The sequence below is a fragment of the Mus pahari genome, chromosome 1, assembly GCF_900095145.1.
Source record: "Mus pahari chromosome 1, PAHARI_EIJ_v1.1, whole genome shotgun sequence".
NCBI lineage: Eukaryota > Metazoa > Chordata > Mammalia > Rodentia > Muridae > Mus > Mus pahari.
The window spans coordinates 155694964-155715470 of NC_034590.1; the positions used below are offsets into that span (position 1 = coordinate 155694964).

Here is a 20507-nt window from a genome sequence, read left to right on the forward strand (position 1 = left end):
GTCCCCTAACCTAAGGGACACTGCCCTGAGGTTGCCGGAGGCAGAAAGCGCCCTCCTCCTCTGGTGACCACTCCTCCCGCACTATCTGGCGCCGCCACCTTCTGCTCTGCCCCGCGGCCCAGAGCTCACAGAAGGGCAGTGTGTGCTGTGCTGACTCAGGGTGATTTTAGTGCTGGGGACATCCAAGAGTCCATTGGCATCTTGGCCATTTTCCACCAGGAACAATGAGTAGCCAGGGTCAGGCCATGAAAGACTTTGTGAACAAGAACAGGAAACGAGAGAAAACTTGTTGTGAAAGGCATGGCAGGCCCAGAACCACGCCTAGCTGTAGTCTTACGATTTCTTTTTTCTTTTTTCTTTTTTCTTTTTCTTTAGAAGTGGAGGGGTTAGGGTAAGCATAATTCTCCTCTGAGACTATTCGTGTTAGTTATGCCTGCTAACTGAAGCAGCATTCCCTTGGCGTAGCAGCAATTCACACTATAAAAATAAGGCTCTGCTTATTTATTTATTTATTGTTAATTTTTAGGGCTGACGATGTAGGCACAACCCTTGCCATGCTTGTAAGAAGCCCTGGACTGCGTCCCCAACACTGGAAAAACAAAAACCAAAAAACCTAACTAAATGAATAAATGACACCATTTTAAAGGTCCCAAAATCCATGACCATGGCACATGGATTTATATACTTATACTGTTTGGCCACTACCATGTATTACTATTATTAGTTATTAATTAATCATCTGGTTTTCAGACAAGGTTTCTCTCTGTATCCTTGGCTGTCCTGGAATTCAGTCTGCTAGACCAGACTCTCTCTCTCTCGGCCTCTCTAGTGCTGCTTATTAAACATGTTCATCACTATACTGGGCCTCATCTTTCGTTTTAAAAAAATTCATTATCCTCACCGCAAAAGGAAACACTATTCCCATTCGAATGACTCCTCATGGCCTGTATCAACAACAAATATGCTGCCTATGAATCGGTTGTTGTGTTTGTTGGAGAAACAGCCATACTGTGTGTATCTGGTAGCCTCCCTGCATGATGTTCTGTGTGTCTCTTTGTAACAGCCCCACCCCCACCCCCGTCCTTAGTTGGCTCCCAAATCTTAACACAACTAACATGGTGAGGTGATAGAAGTACTACTCAGGCCATGGAACCCAGCACGTAGGCAGGGCCACCCGCCAAAGTGAAAACAAAGACCTAATTCATCAAAGGCCACAGTTCTGGGAAGTCTGAAAATGGACTAACTTTGCTTTTTGGCTTCCATAGTCCCCCTTCTGGCTAACTGTTCTTGCTAAGATGTGTCAAACAAAGACATGTTTTGTTCTGCTTGTGTGTGTGTGTGTGTGTGTGTGTGTGGGTGGGTGTGCTTAAAAGCTCACCCTGAGAGAGCTGAAGAGATGGCTCAGCAGTTCAGAGCATTGACTGCTCTGCCCGAGGTTCTAAGTTCAATTCCCACCAGCCATCTGTAATGGGATCCGATGCCCTCTTCTGGTGTGTCTGAAGACAGCTACAGTGTACTCATATAAAAAAAATTAATTAAAAACAAACATCTCACCCTGAGAAAGGCACGAGACTGACTGTAGGTACCAGCTAGCTAATAGACTTTCTACTGGCTTAAATCTGTGCCCATGTCATTTCTTTGATCTCATTTTCTTTAATAGATCCCTAACATTTTCACACTGTGGTACAAATCGGTTTTTTAACTTCTCTTTATGATTAACAGTCCATTGTATTTATGGTGAGCAGTTGAGTTGTCCCCCGCCCCGCACCCCCTGTTTTGGCCTCTATGAATAGTGTGCTCTGCACATTTGTGTGCATATATTCTAGCATCTGCCCTCTTTCGTCGATTTGTGTACACAGGAATGGGATTTCTTCTGTGATAATTCTGTTTAGCTTTTTTTTTTTTTTTTTTTTTTTTATTTTTTTGGCATGAACAGTTTTCAACAGCAGTAATGGACAGAGTGTCACTCACCCTTCACCATAACATTTCTCCCTTTTTTCTTTCTGCTTTCGGGGAAGGCCAGTCCCCATGGAGTAAAGTAGAAGCTCTGCTTCCAGTAGCAAGATTGCTTTAGCCAAAGCCTCAAACTGTGCCTCCAAGCTCGCCTTTTCCAGGAGCAGGCAGTGTGGCTACCTCCCTGGATCACTAACGCACCCTCCACCCCACTGCCGCTAAACACACATACACAGCCCTGTGACATCATAAATTACTGTCCTAGTGACCGCACATGGAACCCTACTAAACTCCAACTCAGGTTAAGCTGAGAGCCTGAAATACAAAAAGCATGCAACCCTCTTCTTCCAGTCCTGGTCCTCTGCCAGTGCCTGCGGGGCGAGATCCAGCTAGGTCGAGGAAAAGAAGGGGCAGGCGTATGGGCCCCTCCCGGGGTTACTCTGGGTTAGCACTGGCCCCAGAGTCACTCGCGTTCACCAGGCCCACAGCGCCTGACCCCTCGCAGCCAATCAGCGGCCTCGCCGGGCTCTGGACGCACCGCTCCAATCAGGATGCACCGCTCCTGAAGCTAGCCGGTGCACCTGCTTGCAGTCACGGATGGAGCCTATGAAGAGCCTATGCATCCTAGGGATGCAGCGTCTTGGGCTGTGCAAGGCTAGCCCAGTCCCTGCCCGTCTTCCCCCCCCCCCCCNCCCCGGACCTTGAACGTGGACTCTGGTCGCCAGCTTTCTCCAAGGAAGGGTGGTCCCTGGCAAAACAGCACACGTTTTTGTTTGTTTTTTGTTTTTTTGTCCCCCCCCCCCCCCGTCTACGTAGTGCAAACGCTTATGGAGCAGGAGGCAGAGCGCTAGGAGTTAGCAAAATAGACCTCAGATTGGGTGGTGGTGTAGAGGAGAGCACAGCATTAAAGTGTTAAGGAACTTTCCAGAAGGGGCGTGGAGTGGACAGTGGGAGGGGAAAATGCAGGGGAGGCGGTGAGAGTCTGGAAATCTCGATATTTAAGAAACTTACTGTGGTGGCAGAGGAGACCACAGGGACTGGAAGCCTAAATCCAGGCTTTGAAAAACTCCGGTGAGGGGCACAGGGAAGGAAAAGGAAGGACACGTCTGAAAGTATTTTTGGAGCAGAGTAGACATTCAGATGCTGGAATGGTGAAATGGATGCGGGGTGGGAGGGGGACACATGACAGGCTTTTAGCTCGAGTCACTCTGCAGGGGCAGCCTCTGCACCAACTTAAGAAGCTTGAAACAGAAGCAAGCTTGGACTGGGAGCAGGAAGTTAATATTTAACAATGGAGTGGGAGTTGTACGAAGTTTGCTGGGATTAAAGGCACTAATCACACATAATCTTCTTAACGTGCTCTTAAATTTGGCTTGCAAGAATTGCATTGAGAATACTTTTTTTTCTGTCTCCATGTTCATCAGGGGGAAAAAAGTGGCTGATAATTTTCTTTTTTAAAATGTGTGTGCTCTGAACCGGTTTTCATATCAAGGTAATGCAGACTTGGCAGGATGAACTTGGTAGTGTTCCGTATACCATATGAAACAGTTTAAGGAGCTCGGGTATTACCTCTTCCTTAAAGATTTGATAAAACTCAGCAATGAGTCAATCTGGTCCTACATTTTGACTTTTGGGGAAACTTTTGGTTACTGTCTCAGTCTTGTTGATTGTTATGAATCCGTTTTAATAGTTTATTTCCTTTTGGTTTGATTTTGTGAGTCATCAATGACTGGGAGTTTATCTATTTCTTAAATGCCTGCTAATGTATTGCCAACGATCATGGAACTGAGGATGGTTAAAAACTACTTTAGAATGTTAGGAAGTGAAGCTGGCACACACCTTTCATTCCAGCACTCAGGAGGCTGAGCAAGGTGGAGTTCTGAGTTCAAGGCCTGCCTGGTCTACAGAGCAAGTAAAATAAATAAAAAAGACTGTTAGGAAGTTAAAAGCTATTTAAGGAACATGTGGGAAAAGAGAAAGAACAAACACAAAGATGACCCAACAGTATAAAAAAGGTGTTGCTCTTTAAATATTTAATTCACTTTAATTTTACGTATATGGATGTTTTGCCTGCATGTATGTCTGTACCTGGTGCTCAAAGAGACCAGAAGAAGCTGTCAAACCCTCTGGAATTGGAATTACAGATGGTTGTGAACTGCCATATGGGTGCTGGGGATCAAACCCTCTACAAAAGAAACAAGTGCTCTTAACAGCTGAGCTATCTCCCTGGCCCCTAAAAAAAGTGGGGCGGGGAGTGAAGTAGATAAATGTAAATGTAAAAGTAAAAGGGGGGAATGAGCATTAAAAACAAAAAACCCAGGGGCTGGAGAGATAGCTCAGTGGTTAAGAGCACTGACTGCTCTTCCAGAGATCCTGAGTTCAATTCCCAGCTACCACATGGTGGCTCACAGGCATCTGTAACGGGATCTGATGCCCTCTTCTGGTGTGGATACAATCCACAATAGTGAGACCAGTGCCCGCCTTTGTGCCTTCCAGCTCTCCTGCATACTGACCACCCTGATGGAGGGGTGCAGCTGTGAGTGGCATGCACACTCCTTGAACTTTTGACCTCAGTGGCAGTCAGCAGCAGAGGGACGACTCCAGAGACTTACCCACCCGCTGGCCTCAGACTCAGAGCCATTAAGCTTCAGGGTCATTATTCTATGTTGCTGAGAACGGCATCCAGCCATCCATCCTTTATGTAATTCCCAGTTTGAGCTTAGTCTCCTGCTGCCAACCCCTCATCTTGTCAGCATCTGGCCCCCTTGCTTCTGCACAACTGCCTCATATTCCTGTGGCAGGCCAAATATTGAGGTCCCCTGAGCTGTGTGTGTGTGTGGGGTCTCCTGATCTCAAGACTCTAGAGTAGCTCAGTTTCAAATAAATTACCCATAAAAATGCTGCCTGATGCTTCCATCTAGTTCATAGGTGACAGAGAGAGAGAGAGAGAGAGAGAGAGAGAGAGAGAGAGAGAGAGAGAGAGAGAGAGAGAGAGAGAGAATAAATATGGGATTTCTCTTTACCTGACTGAGAGAGGAATCCAAAGACACAGCTGGATTGGAGGCCTGTGAGGGCTGTGGGTTTGTCTTGGGGGTAGAACTGCTGGCCTCTCCTTGTCAGGGTCACCTTTTGAAAGCTACTTCTGTTTTTTCACCCACTACTGGGGAACTGTGCACTTGAGGTGGATCTGACTCACTGGCACACTCCCTTTTCTTCTCTGGTACCCTCCTGGATGTCTGAAGCATCCCCCACATCCCACTCTTTGGAATAGCATCTATTGCCAAAGACCAGCCTGGGCTTGGAGAGGGGTTCCGAGGAAGGTGTGTTTGGGGGTGGCAAGAGAAGTCACTTGAAGTCGATCCTGGGGTACAAGCTGCTAGGCTTGTGTTCTGTTTGAGACAGCTCTCTAGAGATCTCCAGACAGCTCAGTTCCTGTTAGAAAAATTCTAAAACGGCTGTGCTCACTCTGCAAGCAGTTCTCTCTGAGTAGCTCGCTCTTGCAGGCCAAAGCCTGGTCTGTTATTTACGTATCAGTTCAGTCACTTGCCTAGGTTCCCTTTTGATTGGCTCATAAATCAGCATTTTGCAACCTTAACTCATTGGTTCTTAAAGAAGACAGCAAGTACACTTTCTAAAAAAGCTTTTATTTATTTATTTTATGTATATGAGTACACTGTACTTTAATGATGGTTGTGAGCCATCATGTGGTTGCTGGGAATTTGAATTCAGGATCTCTGCTTGCTCTGGTCAGCCCCACTCCCTCCAGCTTAAAGATTTATTTATTATTATATCTAAAAACACTGTAGCTCTCTTCAGAAGCACCAGAAAAGGGCATCAGATCTCATTATAGATGGTTGTGGTTGCTGGGATTTGAACTCAGGACCTTTGAAAGAGCAGTCAGTGCTTTTAACCACTGAGCCATCTCTCCAGCCCAAGTACTTAAAAAAAAAAAAGTACATCTTTTTCAAAACATGGCAAATGAATTCAGAGATGTGCCTGCCTTTAAACATAGACAATAAACTAGCTGGATGGGATCTTTCCCTACAATCACCACTCCTCACATCTCTTTACCTCCCTCCTTAATATCTTTATGACAATCTGGCTCATAGTGCAGCTGTCTCTGCTCTTTTAGGTCTATGAAGCCCCTCATGACTCATATTGCATCCTTATATTTTGCATAGTTGAGAGATTATACATTCTTTTTTGTTTGTTTGTTTCCCCCTTCCCCAAATTATACATTCTTGAACTCATGTTTTCAGAGTTCTTTCCCACAACCTTAATGGCTGCCTTGAAGGTCACAGGATTCACCATTTTGCTGAGACACACCCTCAACTCTCGGACTCTTGCTGCTTCTAATTATCACGGAGTCGTTAACTTTGGCAGAGAGGACATTCCCTGAGAACCTTGGCAGGGAGAACACCTCCTGATGGAGGGACATAAATTATGTAAATTATTACATAAACAAACCCATGCCCACAGCAACCATCAGCACTTGTGGAGGTCCACGTCCTGGAGGGCTCTGTTCCAGGGGTGGGAACTGGGTCACACTGTGCCTTCCACATGGCAGGACTTGGCAGTCTCTGTATTCTTACTCTGACTCTACTTCCCTGGCTCACAGGAAGCCATAAGTAACTACCTGCCCTCCCCACCCCTGTCCCCATGTTTCCACTATGTAGCCCTGACTGATCGGGAACAAATTATGCATATCGGGCTTGCCTCCAACTCGCAAAGAACCATCTGCTTCTACATTCCCAGGTGGTTGAATTAATAGCATGTTCCACCATGCCTGACTTCGAATAACATTTTAAACAATGTTAATTGCTATTAAGAGACATGCAGGCAGTGAGTCAGGCAGAGACGGTGAGGGGTAGGCAGAGGTCTGAGGAGGTGGTGTGCTGATGGTTTCTCGGGCTGCATGAAACCAGGGAAGCTGCGTGGTGGAAGAGGGGAACCAAGCCTTTCAGAGCTGTTTGGTAAATTTGGTGTATCATCATGTTAGCTGCAAGGCTTGTGTCTGTAGATGCTGCTAATGAACAGGGTTTCCCATCCAAGTTGACCCAGGTCTCTCCCACTATTAAAGATTCAATCATGAAGAATTGCTGGTTGTTAATTCCCAGCACGTACTGTACCATTAAGAATTTGGGGTCTGCTATGGGAAAACTAATCAATTGCTAAAAGTAGCAGCATTAGAACCATCTTGATCATGGTGAGTTCTTGTTTTCTTTTTAAATGTACATGTACATACATATACATATATACATACATACACACACACACACACACCAGATGGTTGTGTTTGCTGGGAATTGAACTCAGGACCTCTGGAAGAAAAGTCAGTGCTCTTAACTGCTGAGCCATCTCTTCAGCCCTTAAAGATTATTGATTTTATATTATGAGTATGCTGTAGCTGTTTTCAAACACGCCAGAATATATATGTATATGTATATGTAATATATCTAAATATTTATTAATTTGTGTCATGTATGTGAGTACAGTGCATATATATGTGTATATATGTATGTGTGTGTATATATAATTGGCCTGTGTGTGTGTGTGTGTGTATATCTATACCTGTATCTATATCTGTATCTCTATCTCTATCTATCTATCTATCTATCTATCTATCTATCTATCTATCTATCTATCTATCTAAGCACATGCAATACTCAAGATGTCCAAAAGAGGGCATATGATCCTCTGGAACTGGAGTTACAGACTTGTTATCTTTCTGTGGGTTTTGGGAACTCAGCTGGAGTTCTCTCCAAGATCAACAATTACTCTTAACCACTGAGCCATCTCTCCAGGCTCACCATCATGATTTTAAATAAATCAGCTTAAATTGTCTTTATGATCTTTAATAGTTGTACCTAAAGTGTGTAGACATACTTGATGCCCACTAATGATTGTCTATTTTCTAGCAATGTTATGGATGGAATTCAGGGTCCAGCACTCTTAAAGAACCCAACCTCATAATCGTAGCCTCTGTGGCCTGCAGTTATAACTAGTCCTACAGTAGCAATTTCAGTATAATTTTAGTAAAATTTTCATCATATTTTCTACCCTTATCACTTATTTAATATACTGTGGCAAAATAGAGAATTAAGAATCATTCAAACTTAGTTTCAAATACCAGTTCCATTCTTTACGAACTTCATAGTTTGGGGAGAAAATAAATTAATGCAGAGGTTTTCAACGAGTTATATATCACCCCTGAAATCAACCTAAGGTAAGTTAAGGACAGTCATGAGGCCAAAACGACTCTTACAATATTACGGGACCCTTGTCCCCTTTCAACACTATCTTAGGGTCACTATAGCTGTGATAGACACCATGACCAAAGCAACTTGGGGAAGAAAGGGTTCTTTGGCTTATACTTCCTCATCACTGTTCATCATCCAAGGAAGTCAAGGAGGAACTTAAACAGGGCAGGGTCCTGGAGGAAGGAGCTGATGCAGAGCCCATACAAGATGCTGCTTACCTACTGTCTTGTTCCTCCTGGATTGCTTGTTCTGCTCTTTTATAGCACCCAGAGCCATAGCCTAGGGGATGACACCACCCACAATGGACTGTGCCATCCCCAATCAGTCACTATTTAAGAAAATGCTCTATAGACTTTTGGACAGCTGTGTCGTAGGGAGGTATTTTTCTCAATTGAGGCTGCCTACTCTTTGATGACTTTATCCTGTGCCAAGTTGACATAACACAAGCCAGCACAACCAACAAATATTGACATTTGATGTAACCAAAGCAATAGTGGGTAAAATCTGTTGTAACAAGACGAAGGCAGCAGCATCAGAGTATTTGTGCTGATTTCCTCGCTGCCACGCACTGAGGATTCAATTACATTTCTGATGGTCTTCATTAAAGAAGTAAACTTCATTAAGGGACTTCAGTCTTTAACCTTTACAAGACAACTTTTAAAAAGTCTGTGTCAGAAAACTGAGGTGTACATGAAGGTTTTCTGTTTCACGTACAGACCATTCAAGGGTGTAAGGCCATTACTTATTAACTGAATCAACTCTCTCTGAATAAGAATAATCCCCATAGGATCATATACTGAATGCTTAGTTACCAAGGAGCAGAACTCTTTTAAAAGAATTAGAAGGGTTAGGAGGTGTGGTCATATTGGAGGAAGTATGTCATTGAAGGGTGGGTTTTGGTTTTGATATTTCAAAAGCCCACACCAGGTCCTGTCCTGTACATCCACCCTCAATGAATCAGGATGTAGCTCTTAGCTGCTTCTTCATCACCATGTCTGCCTGCATGCCATCATGCTCCCTACCATGATAATAATGAGCTAACCCTCTGAAAATGTAAGCCAGCCCCAATGAAATGACTTCTTTTACGAGTTCCCTTAGTCATGGTGTCTCCTCACAGCAATAGAACAGTGACTAAGACATAACATCCTTGTTACTTGAAAGAATGACTGACAGCTAGTCTGTTAGTCCATCCCAATAACCAAGTGGCTGAGGAAGTCAGCTTACATGATGCAATTTTATGTGGGAATCTGGCTTCAGAGGTTCTGGTCCACAGAGGGCTCCATTGCATCTAGCCCTTGGTAACACAAAAGTGACCTGGTCCAAGGGTCAGAGGGTCAATCAATGGGGTCTGCAAGAGAGGGAGAGAGAGAGAGAGTGTGGGGACTGAGGGACAAGAGACTCGAAGAATGGAGACAAGACAGGCTATCTGATCAAGGATCAAGTCTCAATTATTGGAAGGCAACTATGGATATACACGCACTCACTGGGGAGTGCAACTGGAGACACTTAGCCACAGGTCCAGGATGTCTGGGAGAAAAACAAGATGCTATCAGAGTGTGTTCAGCTGTGATGGGCTTCTTGCAAAAATATCATGCTAGGAAAACAAGTCTCTCATCAAGGTGGAAAAGTACCACCTGTAAGTAAATAGCCCGAGATGGCTGCAGAGATGATAGCTGCTTTCTGCTAAGAGTCGGCTCCCGACAGCAAAGTTCCTTGCTTCGGTATTCAAGTAATAACATTTGAGCTTTCAAGTGAGTTAGAAATATTTTATGCAGTTCTGAGGTTGGCAGCCTCTCAATTATTAAAGACGTCCCTGATTACAGGGCAAATACTAATGAATGTGGCCTTGGCTCTGCCGGGTCCCCTGCAAGAACAGAGAGTGCTCTTAACTGTTGAGTCATTTCTCTGGCCAGACACATCACTTTTTAAAAGCAATCTTCTGGACACTTGCTACCGCGCATTTAATAAGTTCATGGTTGCCTTTCTTCATGCAAACAGTTACCCTGGGTCTTCTCCATTCCATGATTTTTAAATGAATATTCTGAACATTAAAAGTATTCCTGTTATCTTTTCATCCTAATGTTGGAAACTATTGAGAACTTTTGAATCCCAGCTCTTTCTTCCAAACTATTAAATATTCCTTATTGGGCCAATGAGATGGCTCAGTGGGCAGAGGCCACACAAGCTTGATAACCTGAGTTTGATCCCTGGAACCCACAGCCAGGGGGAAGGAGAGGACTGTCTTCATAAAGAAGGCTGTCCTCTGATCCCCACACATGCACCATGGTGTGCACAAACCCAGTCCATCCCCTCCACCCAAATTAAAGGCTGGAGCGATGACTTTGTGGTTAAGAACACTTGTTTCTCTTGGAAAAGCCTGGAGTTTGGTTTCTAGCACCCATGTAACAGTTCATAACCATCTGTAACTCCAGTTCCAAAGGATCCTGTGCATTCTTTCGGCCTCCATGCACACTGTACACACATGTAGTGCATAGACATACATGTGAGGAAACACTCATACTCATAAACTAAAAATAAACACAACTTTAACATAATTAAAATTTAAAGTCCATTTTTGCTTTGTTGTATCACAGAGAATTGTGTAGGTCAAAGCCAAAGGCAGGATGTGAGTATGGAAAGAAAAATTGGATAATTTGTGCTTCATTAAAACTTGAAATATTTATGCTTCCAAAAGAGACTATCAGGAAAGTGAAAGGACCTAAGCAGTGGCGGTGCACACCTTTAATCCCAGCACTGGGAAAGCAGAGGCAGGTGGATTTCTGTGAGTTCAAGGCCAGTCTGATCTGCAGAGCAAGTTCCAGGACAGCCGGGACTGCACAGAGAAGCCCTGTGTCAAAAAAAACAAAGAAAAAAAAAGTGAAATAAGACTGGAGAGACAGTAGGTAAAGTGTGATGTCAGACAAGGGCCTGAGTTCAATGCTTCTTTTGAACTTAACTAAAATAAGATCACGCTCTCCACTGTCCGATACTGTGCAGTGGATGTGTGAGCACGTCTGGCCTGCCAGCATCCTTCTAACTTTGTCTTCCAGTTTCCTTGCTTATGTCATAGGCTTCCTTTCAATCAGAGCCAATAGCATAGCTAATGAGGGAAAGGGGGAGTTATTGTAGATTTCATAAGTCAAGGGTAATATCATGTATAAAAGGCCATAGCTGAAAGTACCTTTGTCCTTTATCCCCAGGGAGGGGGACAAAGGGAAGTGAAAAGGTGTCTGTGCGTGTGTGTCTGTGTGCATGTGTGTCTGTGTGTGTGTATATATGAGTGTGTGTGTCCATGTGTAAATGTGTGTGTGAGTGTGTGTGTATGAGTGTGTGTGAGTTTGCGTGTGTGTATATGAGTATGTGTGTGTGAATGTGTGTGTATTTGTGTGTGTGCCCACATGAGCGCTCTATGCAGGTATAATACACATGTGTGCTGAAGCCAGAGGTCGATGTCAGGTACTCTTCCTTGCCTGCCCTTCACCTTGGTTTTGAGACAGTCTTTTACTGAGCCTGGTGCTCACAGATTGGCTTGCTTGGCTGGCAGGCCACACACCCCAGCATCCCTCTCCCTCTTTCCCAGGCTTTCGTGGCCTGGGATTAGAGGCCTGCCCTATCACTTCTTGTTTTGTATGTGGGTGCTGGAGGTCTGGACTTAGGTCCTCATGTTTATCCACTGAGCTATGTGCCCAGTCCCTAGTTGATTTTTTTTAAACTTTGATGAATAATTAACTTAGCCTATGTGTCTCCATTGCCCGGTGCTTCTGCCCTCCATGGTTGTCTGACTTCCATGTGTTAGGTGAAAAACTGAAAATGCATGTATAAAATGAGCCAAGGAACTTTCAGTTCAGATCAGATGTCCTTTACCTGCCCTTTGTGTACCTGAGTAGCTCACAGGTTCCCACAAAGATCCCGCATTCTGAAGATGGCCTCCCTACCCTACAAGGTTGTGTATGACTGGGTCATACACAAACCCAGGTCTGAGGTCCATCCCCACCCTACAAGGCTGTAGGCTGTATGACTGGGTCATACACAAACCCAGGTCTGAGGTCCATCCCCACCCTACAAGGCTGTAGGCTGTATGACTGGGTCATACTCAAACCCAGGTCTGAGGTCCTGCTCTTTTTACAGACCCTGGCTTATTTTAGTTCAGTGTTCTTGAAAAAGAAGGATGGGGATTGTAGAGATCTTCCAAAACGTACACATGCAGACTCTAGGTTCAAGTGTTCTCTTTCCTCACTGAGAACATCCTTCAGTGTGTGAGAATTTTTAGCTTAGACCTTGGTGTAAATATGCTGAAAACGGGTTTTGTTTGTTGTTGTTTTGTGATAGATTCTCGCTATGTAGCTCTGACTGGCTGGGAACTCATTGAGTAGACCGGGCTGGCCTCAAAGTCATAGAAACCCAACTGCCACAGCCTCCCAAGTGCTGAAGAGGATTTTAATGTTTGTTTTTGAAACAGAGTCTGGCTTCATCACCCAGGATGTCCTCAAGTTGATCATCCTCCTTCAGCCTCCCAAATGCTGGGATTAGAGCACAGGCCTGACGACATGTGACACTGAGTCGTCTGACCTAATTGCTGATCATCTATCTCCAACTGTGTGTTGGAGTGTCGAAAGGCTCTTTCCTTAAAATAAAACCCATGAAATTCCCAGCTACTCTAGCTGAGGCAGAGGGGTTCGATGTTTCAAGCCAGCCTGAGCTACATAGTGAAACCTTTCAAGAAACAACACAGGGCTGGGGAATGTAGCTCAGCGGTAGAGCACTGACCCCATAGAGCCAGAAGTACACAAAAAAAAAAAGACACAAAAATCTGCCCTGAAAAAGTCACTGAAGAAAACAGTTTCTCGGGAGTAGAAATTTCTGGATGACAGATGTACACATTTGATTTTATTGGGTGCCGATAGATTGTTCTTCAGAACTGTTGGGCAACTTCCAGGCTCATAAGCGCCCTTCGAGTCTCCATTTCTCTGCTTCCTAGCCAGCACTAGATAATGCCATGCCTACTTTTACAACTTTGGTAGGAGGTTCCTCCAGTTCGCATTTATGAATCTCATTTCAAGCAAATCACGGTCCCCACTGGTCCCTCCTCATATCCCGTAACTCATCTCTCTTCTCTGGGAAGTGATCACTGAATAATTAATGTCTGTAAGAAGTTCCATAATGCACTAGAGAAACCAAGGAAAGGTCAGGCAGGGTTCCTGCCATGAGGAAGGTTTATGGTTTACCTGTGAAATGGACTTGCAAACCATTGTTTGTTTGCTTTTCCAAACAAGGTTTCTGTCTGTAGTCCTGGCTGTCCTGGAACTTGCTTGGTAGACCAGACTGGCCTCAAACTCATAGAGATCCAACTGCCTCTGCCTCCCAAGTGCTGGGATGAAAAACGTACACCACCATGCCCAGTGCAAGCAATTCTCAATATGGCTGTTAAAATAAAATTGTGGGATCAAAGCAAAGCAATGTATGTGGGGAGCCAAAAGGGCTGTGGGGTCCCTCGCTGTTTGATGAGGGGGGAAGAGGATGGAGGAGCCAAGGAAGCTTTCACAGAGGGAGAAGTTGGTCATGCTTGCCCTCATATAGTCTCCTCTGGGGGTGGGGTACAGGGGAGACATCTGTCTCAGGAGACCTAGTGGAAGCAAATCCCTGCAGTTTGAGCTTCCTTGCCCTGCCGTGAAGCTACTGAAGATGGCTTGTGAAGTCATTTTGTCTTGGGACTCTAGGCCAGCATCGTTTCCGAGCAGGGTCTGAGCCTGGGCTCTGGCATCTTACCTACTGTGATCAGTTACCAGCTCTGTGAGTCACTGGCTCCTGGGACCACAGGCAAATTATTCTGATCTCTATATCTCAACTTCCTCCTCTTTAAAACCACAGGTCACGGGTCACGGGGAGACTTTTAAAAAAGCTTTAGTGTTAGCTTAAAAAAAAAATCACTCAATACCTACACACTCTTCTTATTTCACAGGCAAACATTTGCATCTCTGCTGCCTGTGAACACATGTCTGAGGTTCCCACTTTTCCTTATAGAGGACTCCCAAATCCCAACCCGACGGAATTATCTTCAGACCACTCTTTCTGCAGCAGATGTTCCGGGGGCAGGAACATAGGGAAGGAATTAAATGCTAATGTCTGGAGGTGGTTGTCCCCTGTGAAATGAGTCCTGTGACTGAGCGTGGGCTCAGACACTCAGCCCTGTGCGTGTGACTGTGTATGTCAGCTGGTCAGAGCATTCTGTGATTCTGCTGAACATCCTGGGCAGGTGGGTGGAGAAGAGCCACCACTGGCTCAATGCTAAGTAAGAAGGAGGGCTATGCACCTGCTCTTGTCTCCAGATCTGGGGCAGAGGCCAGGCCCCACTACCCCCACCACACCCGGTGAGTGGAAAGAGCAGGTGGAATGGTGGTGGACACCGATGAGCTGTCCCCACTGTGCAACTGCCCCAATTGGACACATTTGCCAAGCACCTGTGCTAGTCCTGGGCTTGGACTTGACTTTCATCCCCCAGATTCCGTCTTCTCCCATTTTGAGGACATTTTCTGCCCTTTATGAAGCTTGAGAACTGGACCCCAGCTTCCTCCAGTCAAGATGCTGGCAGAGACCCAGGGTCCACAGAGACGAGACGGAGGAGATTGGCACAAAGGGCTGTCTACCAGCGAGATAGCAGATTTCTGGATGCCAGAGCCAGGAAGACAAGAGAGTAACAAATCCCCCTGTTCAAAGCTTGCCAGAATGCTGAGAATACTCTGTCCGTCTAGGAATGGGGACAAAGGTGGCTCTCTCTTAGTGTGTGCAGCATCCCACAGCCTTGCCTTAGGTGAGTGTGGGCTTTGCTGGCTGTCCTCCTCCTCTCTCGCCTTCAGCCTTTATCTCCTCATGGGGCTGCCTTGACTAGCCAGCTCTGAATTCTTTATCCCTTGCTGGCAGTCATGAAGCTCAGTGTCTGAATAAATACCAGACACAGTCACCAAGTGCCAGCCCTACATACCCTTTAAATCCCGTGCCTAGAAACAACAACACGGAGTGTTGGGACACTTGTTGTCAGGACTGAGTGGTGACAACTGCACAGTTAGCCAGGCACCAGCGCAGCACACACAGTGCACAGTGAGCTCTGGACTCGACGATTCACCAATCCTCAGTGGCGGCCGACCTGGACCCTGCTCTCTCTGCCTTCAGGAGGACCCAGGCCTCCAAGGAGCAAGATGATGGCCCACTTGCCACAAGAGGTCAGCTTTCCACCAGTGCCCCCCCCCCCCCCCCCCCGCATGGCAGAGGCTCTTTGGTACCAGGTGGGACTGCGCTGACTGGGGAGAGACCAGAGCTGACAGCTACAGAGGCATCTCGGATATCTTTTTGGATTTGTATGACCTTCAAGTGAGGGATGGGGCGTTTATTTTGCCAGTTGACTTTAAAGGGAAGAAAACTTCCGTCCTGCCAATACCTTTCTGCACGCACGTGCGTTTTCCTTTGTATGTTGCTTGAGGTACAAATGTTTGATTTCCCCTCCTTCCCCTTCACTGTGAGGTTTTATTGTCAACACATTCTAGGTAGTTTCTGGGACGTTTTCTCTGCTCCATCTAGTACATCTGTACTCTGTCTTCCTATGATCAGGGCACTGGGGTTTCTGCCTCTCCTGCCTTGGCTGTATTACAGGAGGACCCCCCCCCACACACACACACTGTCCTGTGTACCTGCTCTTGATTTTCACTCCCTCCTGTTGAAGATCTCCAGCAGGTGTAGCACTACCAACACCATGGAACCCCACTCCTGGAGACAGCAGGATGGAGAAGAGAAGATGCCCCTCCAGGCAGAAGACATCCGTCCTGAAATAAAAGATGATCTGTATGACCCCACCTACCAGGATGAGGAGGGGCCCCCGCCCAAGCTGGAGTATGTCTGGAAGAACATCATCTTCATGGCCCTGCTGCATGTGGGAGCTTTGTATGGGATCACACTGGTTCCCTCCTGCAAGGTCTACACCTGGCTCTTGGGTAATCTCCCAAACCCTCCGTCCTGGGCTAGCACCCCACATATCTCCCCCACCCCGACTCTTTAATAAGGTAGACTCTGATTCTGTCTACATTTTTTCACATTTTCTCTCCACTTTCTGAGATACTGATAACTAGACGGGGAGCAGAGCCTCGTGGGATTGGGGTGCAAGAGTGTCAGTTCTGGGGGTTCTTTAACTTGGATGCTGAAGCTTATGAAGGATGGAGGGATAACTGTATGACAAAGGATTGACAGTCTCCTAAAGAGCTTTTCTATCCAAAAAGCTTCCTGACTTAGCATTGCCTGCCACAGGAAAACTAGGGCCCTTGCTGAGAGGCATGGGGACTTGATGAGGGGTCATTTGCTTAGTCAGGAGACGGAGTAAAGGGAGATTATTCAGAGGTGATCACTGGAGAGGAAGGAATAAAGAGGGGTTACCAACAAAAAAATATTTGTATGTGATTCTGACTGGGACAGGCTTGTTTGCCCCAGAGAAAGATGTGGCAGGCTCCCCACATGGTTCAAGTACACCGGTGTATAGAGTTCTGCTGCTCCAGGTCAGTCCTGTCAGTCAGCAAGATGTTCTTAAAATCACACACACACACACACACACACACACACACACACACACACACACACACACACACCAAAGGTTCAGAATTGGGTGACATTCCATTCATTCCCTGGCCAGTCAGTTCCTGCTCCTGTCTCTGGAGACCATGCAGGACAAAGGGCCCAGAACCTTCTGCTGTTTCCTCCCCACCTCCACTTCCCCTTGCCCCAAATAGCCAGGCTCAGAGACTGAGAAACCCTGGCCTTCAGGCTATTGTAGTAAGGAAGAAGGTTGTCACTGTGTCTCTTACCTATCTCCTTGGGGATCTGAGGATGTGCGCTGATGCAGGGCTGGTTCCTGGACCCACATGTGTGCTTTCAGGTAGACTCGCCTCTGACTCCCAATTCTTAAGTCAAGATGAGAGGAGGGGACTTGGCAGTGCAGGGCTCTTTGCTGCCTTCTGAGGAATGATGAGCCAGGGATCGCTCTCTGGAGAACAGAAGACTTTCTGATAGCTGCTTCTAGAGGATAGTGATGTAGAAGTTGGCTGCTACAGGTGTTGGCCACCCCTGCCCTCTCTGTCTCTTAGTACCTGCAGCAGGTGAGCTCTGCGTTACCTTAAAAGTTCTGTAGGTGCCAGGGAAAATACAACTGAGGAAAAACTCCTTTTTTTTTTTCAGGACTACGGTTTTTCCAGGTACCAAATGGGGGGCAACAGAGCTTGCTGTGATTAGGAAGGCCATGTCATGGTCCTTGGGTGAGCTGTGTGCTTTTCCAGTATTCTCCTAACTTGGATACTCTGGAGCCTTCTGCCCTGCGGGGGCACTGACAAGAAGTGCTAAAAGAGGAAACCCCTCCAGCTCACTTCTTAGAACAGTGCTAAAAGATGTTGCTTAATATACCTTGGACACAAACAGACCTTGTCTGGATGTCATGGGACTAACCTATTTGAACTGAGCCATCTATTCGAACTGAGATGTCTATTTGACAGTCATGGGGTTGAGAAAGAGGCTGCACAGTATTAGGTCTCTTGTCTCAATTCCCTTGTTTTCAAAGCCAATGTCCTAGAGACACCTGTGATATAAAACGGACACTTTTGGATGTTCCACTAAGGGCCTCTGATTTGGCCAAAGCTCTTTCTTTTCTCCTGTGATTGCAGAATCCTGGCTCCCCTGTGGTTCAGGGTCAGATCAGATACGTGGGAAGGGCTCAATATAAATACAACCAGAAGCAGAAAATCACTTGGGTCTGGCCCCAGCTCAGAGAGAATGTGGGCAGAACCTTCCCTGCCTGCACACTGGCTCTGTGGTCTTTGTGGGAAGCACAAAAAGGAATGGTATGGGGCAGGAGAGGGGAGATGCTGTTTGGGAAACTGTTACTTCTCGCTCTAGAAGAACACAAGAGAGTTTATACAATGTATTTTTGACTTCAAGCTGAACTATGCTCTGTGGCCTCCCAGGGGCCATCGTTTTCAGCCTCCCATAGGAGCGAAGCATGGTTGAATGTCTCGACCTCTAAGCCCTCACCCGCACAGCCTTAGTCAGGGGACAGAGCAAGTCTGTTTCCTTCTCTTATAACAGCTGCACCTCCCAAGCCTTTGACTTCAAGAGAGTGAGGTAGAATATGGCACCCATCCTTAGTCCAGGATACAAAGGTAACAGAGATGACTCACCCTAATATAGGCACCACCAGCTGCCAGCTTAAGTCTTACCCAGTTTTGTACTGGCAGTGAGCATCCAGATTGACAGAGAGACATGGCAGAGGAGAGGTTTGAGATCTCAGCAAAGATCTTGGGGCTGGACCAGTGCCTTATTTACAGGAAACCAGGCTTCAGCCCTGGCTATAACATGACTCTGGGAAAACACTTAGCCCTCCTTTATGATCTAATTCTTCGAGATGCAGCAGAATCACACCCAGGGTGTACAGTGATTATGAAAATATTAATATTCTTGGTAAGGCTCAAGCCCACAGTAAGAATGTAGTTCTGTGCAGGGCTGACTCACCCTGATACAAGCATGTGTGTGCCATCATATCAAAATGGTCCAGCTGGTGAATTGGCACAGGCCTGGGATCTCTTAAAATTTGGAGGTTGTTGTAATTGATTGAACCAAATTGCTCTGGCTGCTATTTTTCAAGCCACTTAGGGCTAATCTGTGGCCCTGAACAACTTAGATCAGAGGAAGGTCATGGTTGATAATCTCAGGGTACTGCCCCCTGCAGACAGACAGTTGTCTGCCTTGATTTCTGGGGCTTCTTAGCTTACTTCCATCTCTAGATAGATAGATAGATAGATAGACAGACAGATAGACAGATTACATAATGTAACTATTCAAGTGTTCAAAGCCACAAGATATGAAGACCAAGGCATAGGCTAGAGAGATGGCACAGTGGTTAAGAACACTGGTTTCTCTTCCAGAGATCCTGAGTTTAATTCCCAGCAACCACATGGTGGCTCACAACCATCTGTAATGGGATCTGATGCCCTCTTCTGATGTGTCTGAAAATGGCCACAGTGTACTCATATACTTCAAATAAATAAATCTTAAAAAACAACAACAACAACAACAACAAACCCAAAACCAAAACCAAGGCATCTCAGGGTTCTGGGAAAGGGTTCTCACTAACCTCTGAAGAAGCAGCAGACTAGAGAGTCAGCCAAGGGTCCTCACACCCTTGGCCCGACAGGACCAGCAATGGTTGGTGACTCTCCCACTGTCTCCTGACAGGAGTATTCTACAATGTGGTTGCCGGTTTGGGCATCACAGCCGGAGCTCATCGCCTGTGGAGCCACCGAACCTATAAAGCAAGGCTACCCCTACGCATCTTCCTCATCATGGCCAACACCATGGCGTTCCAGGTAAGAGGATGCTCATAGAGGCTCCGTGTCTACTCTGTGAGGGCTGGGTGCAGTGTGAAGCAAGTCAGCACCTCAAGAGGAGCCAACAGGATGGCCACCACAAACGCATGCTTGGTGCTGAGGTTCACAGAGTCTGCGTGTCACTGGGATGGGAAACAGTTCATTGGAAGACTCTCTGGTTATAGGGTCACTGTTTTCCTCAAGGTCCCCATGTTACACGTCACTAGTGTTTGTGACATAGATGAACTCATTAAATCCTCAAAATATTTTCCCTAAGAAATCAAGCCCCATTTTGCAAGTGGTCACTAAGAGGTTGGACAGGTAAACAAACACTGTGGTCTACGTGTGACTGCCATGCTGGGCAAGTCAACGGTTGACGTTTGCTGAGACAAAAAGTTAGAAAACAGAAAAAAGCTGGGTGGTGGTGGCGCATGCCTTTAATCCCAGCACTTGGGAGGCAGAGGCAGGTGGATTTCCAAGTTCGAGGCCAGCCTGGTCTATAGGGTGAGCTCCAGGACAGCGAAAAGTAATAGGGACCTGTTATTGCCGTTAGACTTCAGCAGTGAACTCGGGATGGTTCATGGCATGGGGCTTACCCTGCAGTAAGAGGACATCAGACCAGCCCCTCTGTCTTGGCTTGAGATGCTTACCTCATGTGCCAATCATCTCTACCCAACAACTTATTCCTCAAAGGCTCCTGATGTCCTGGTGGGACAAAACCAAAAAGAGACATTGGTGCAGTTTTGAAAGGATAGAAAGAGTCGCAAATAAACCAGAGGGTGCTTGGGAGAGGGACGAGGATCATGAGTTACACCCTGGCCCTGACACTGGGCTGGGTAAGCTGACATTTGTAAAGGCATCAGGATGGCTATCCCTGTACCTTCTTCTTCTTTTTTTTTTTTTT

At 46.2% G+C, this 20507-nt stretch overlaps 1 protein-coding gene across 1 annotated transcript in view; it reads left to right on the plus strand.

Moving 5' to 3' along the window:
* Positions 1-15400: 15400 nt before the first annotated feature.
* LOC110334618 (acyl-CoA desaturase 4) overlaps positions 15401-20507 on the plus strand; it is a 12078-nt gene continuing 6971 nt past the window's right edge. Inside the window, exons 1-3 of the mRNA XM_021216427.2 lie at positions 15401-15430; positions 15928-16195; positions 19473-19603. Coding sequence (XP_021072086.1) covers positions 15407-15430; positions 15928-16195; positions 19473-19603 — 423 coding nt within the window. The 5' untranslated portion in view covers positions 15401-15406. The remainder of the gene's footprint in view (positions 15431-15927; positions 16196-19472; positions 19604-20507) is intronic.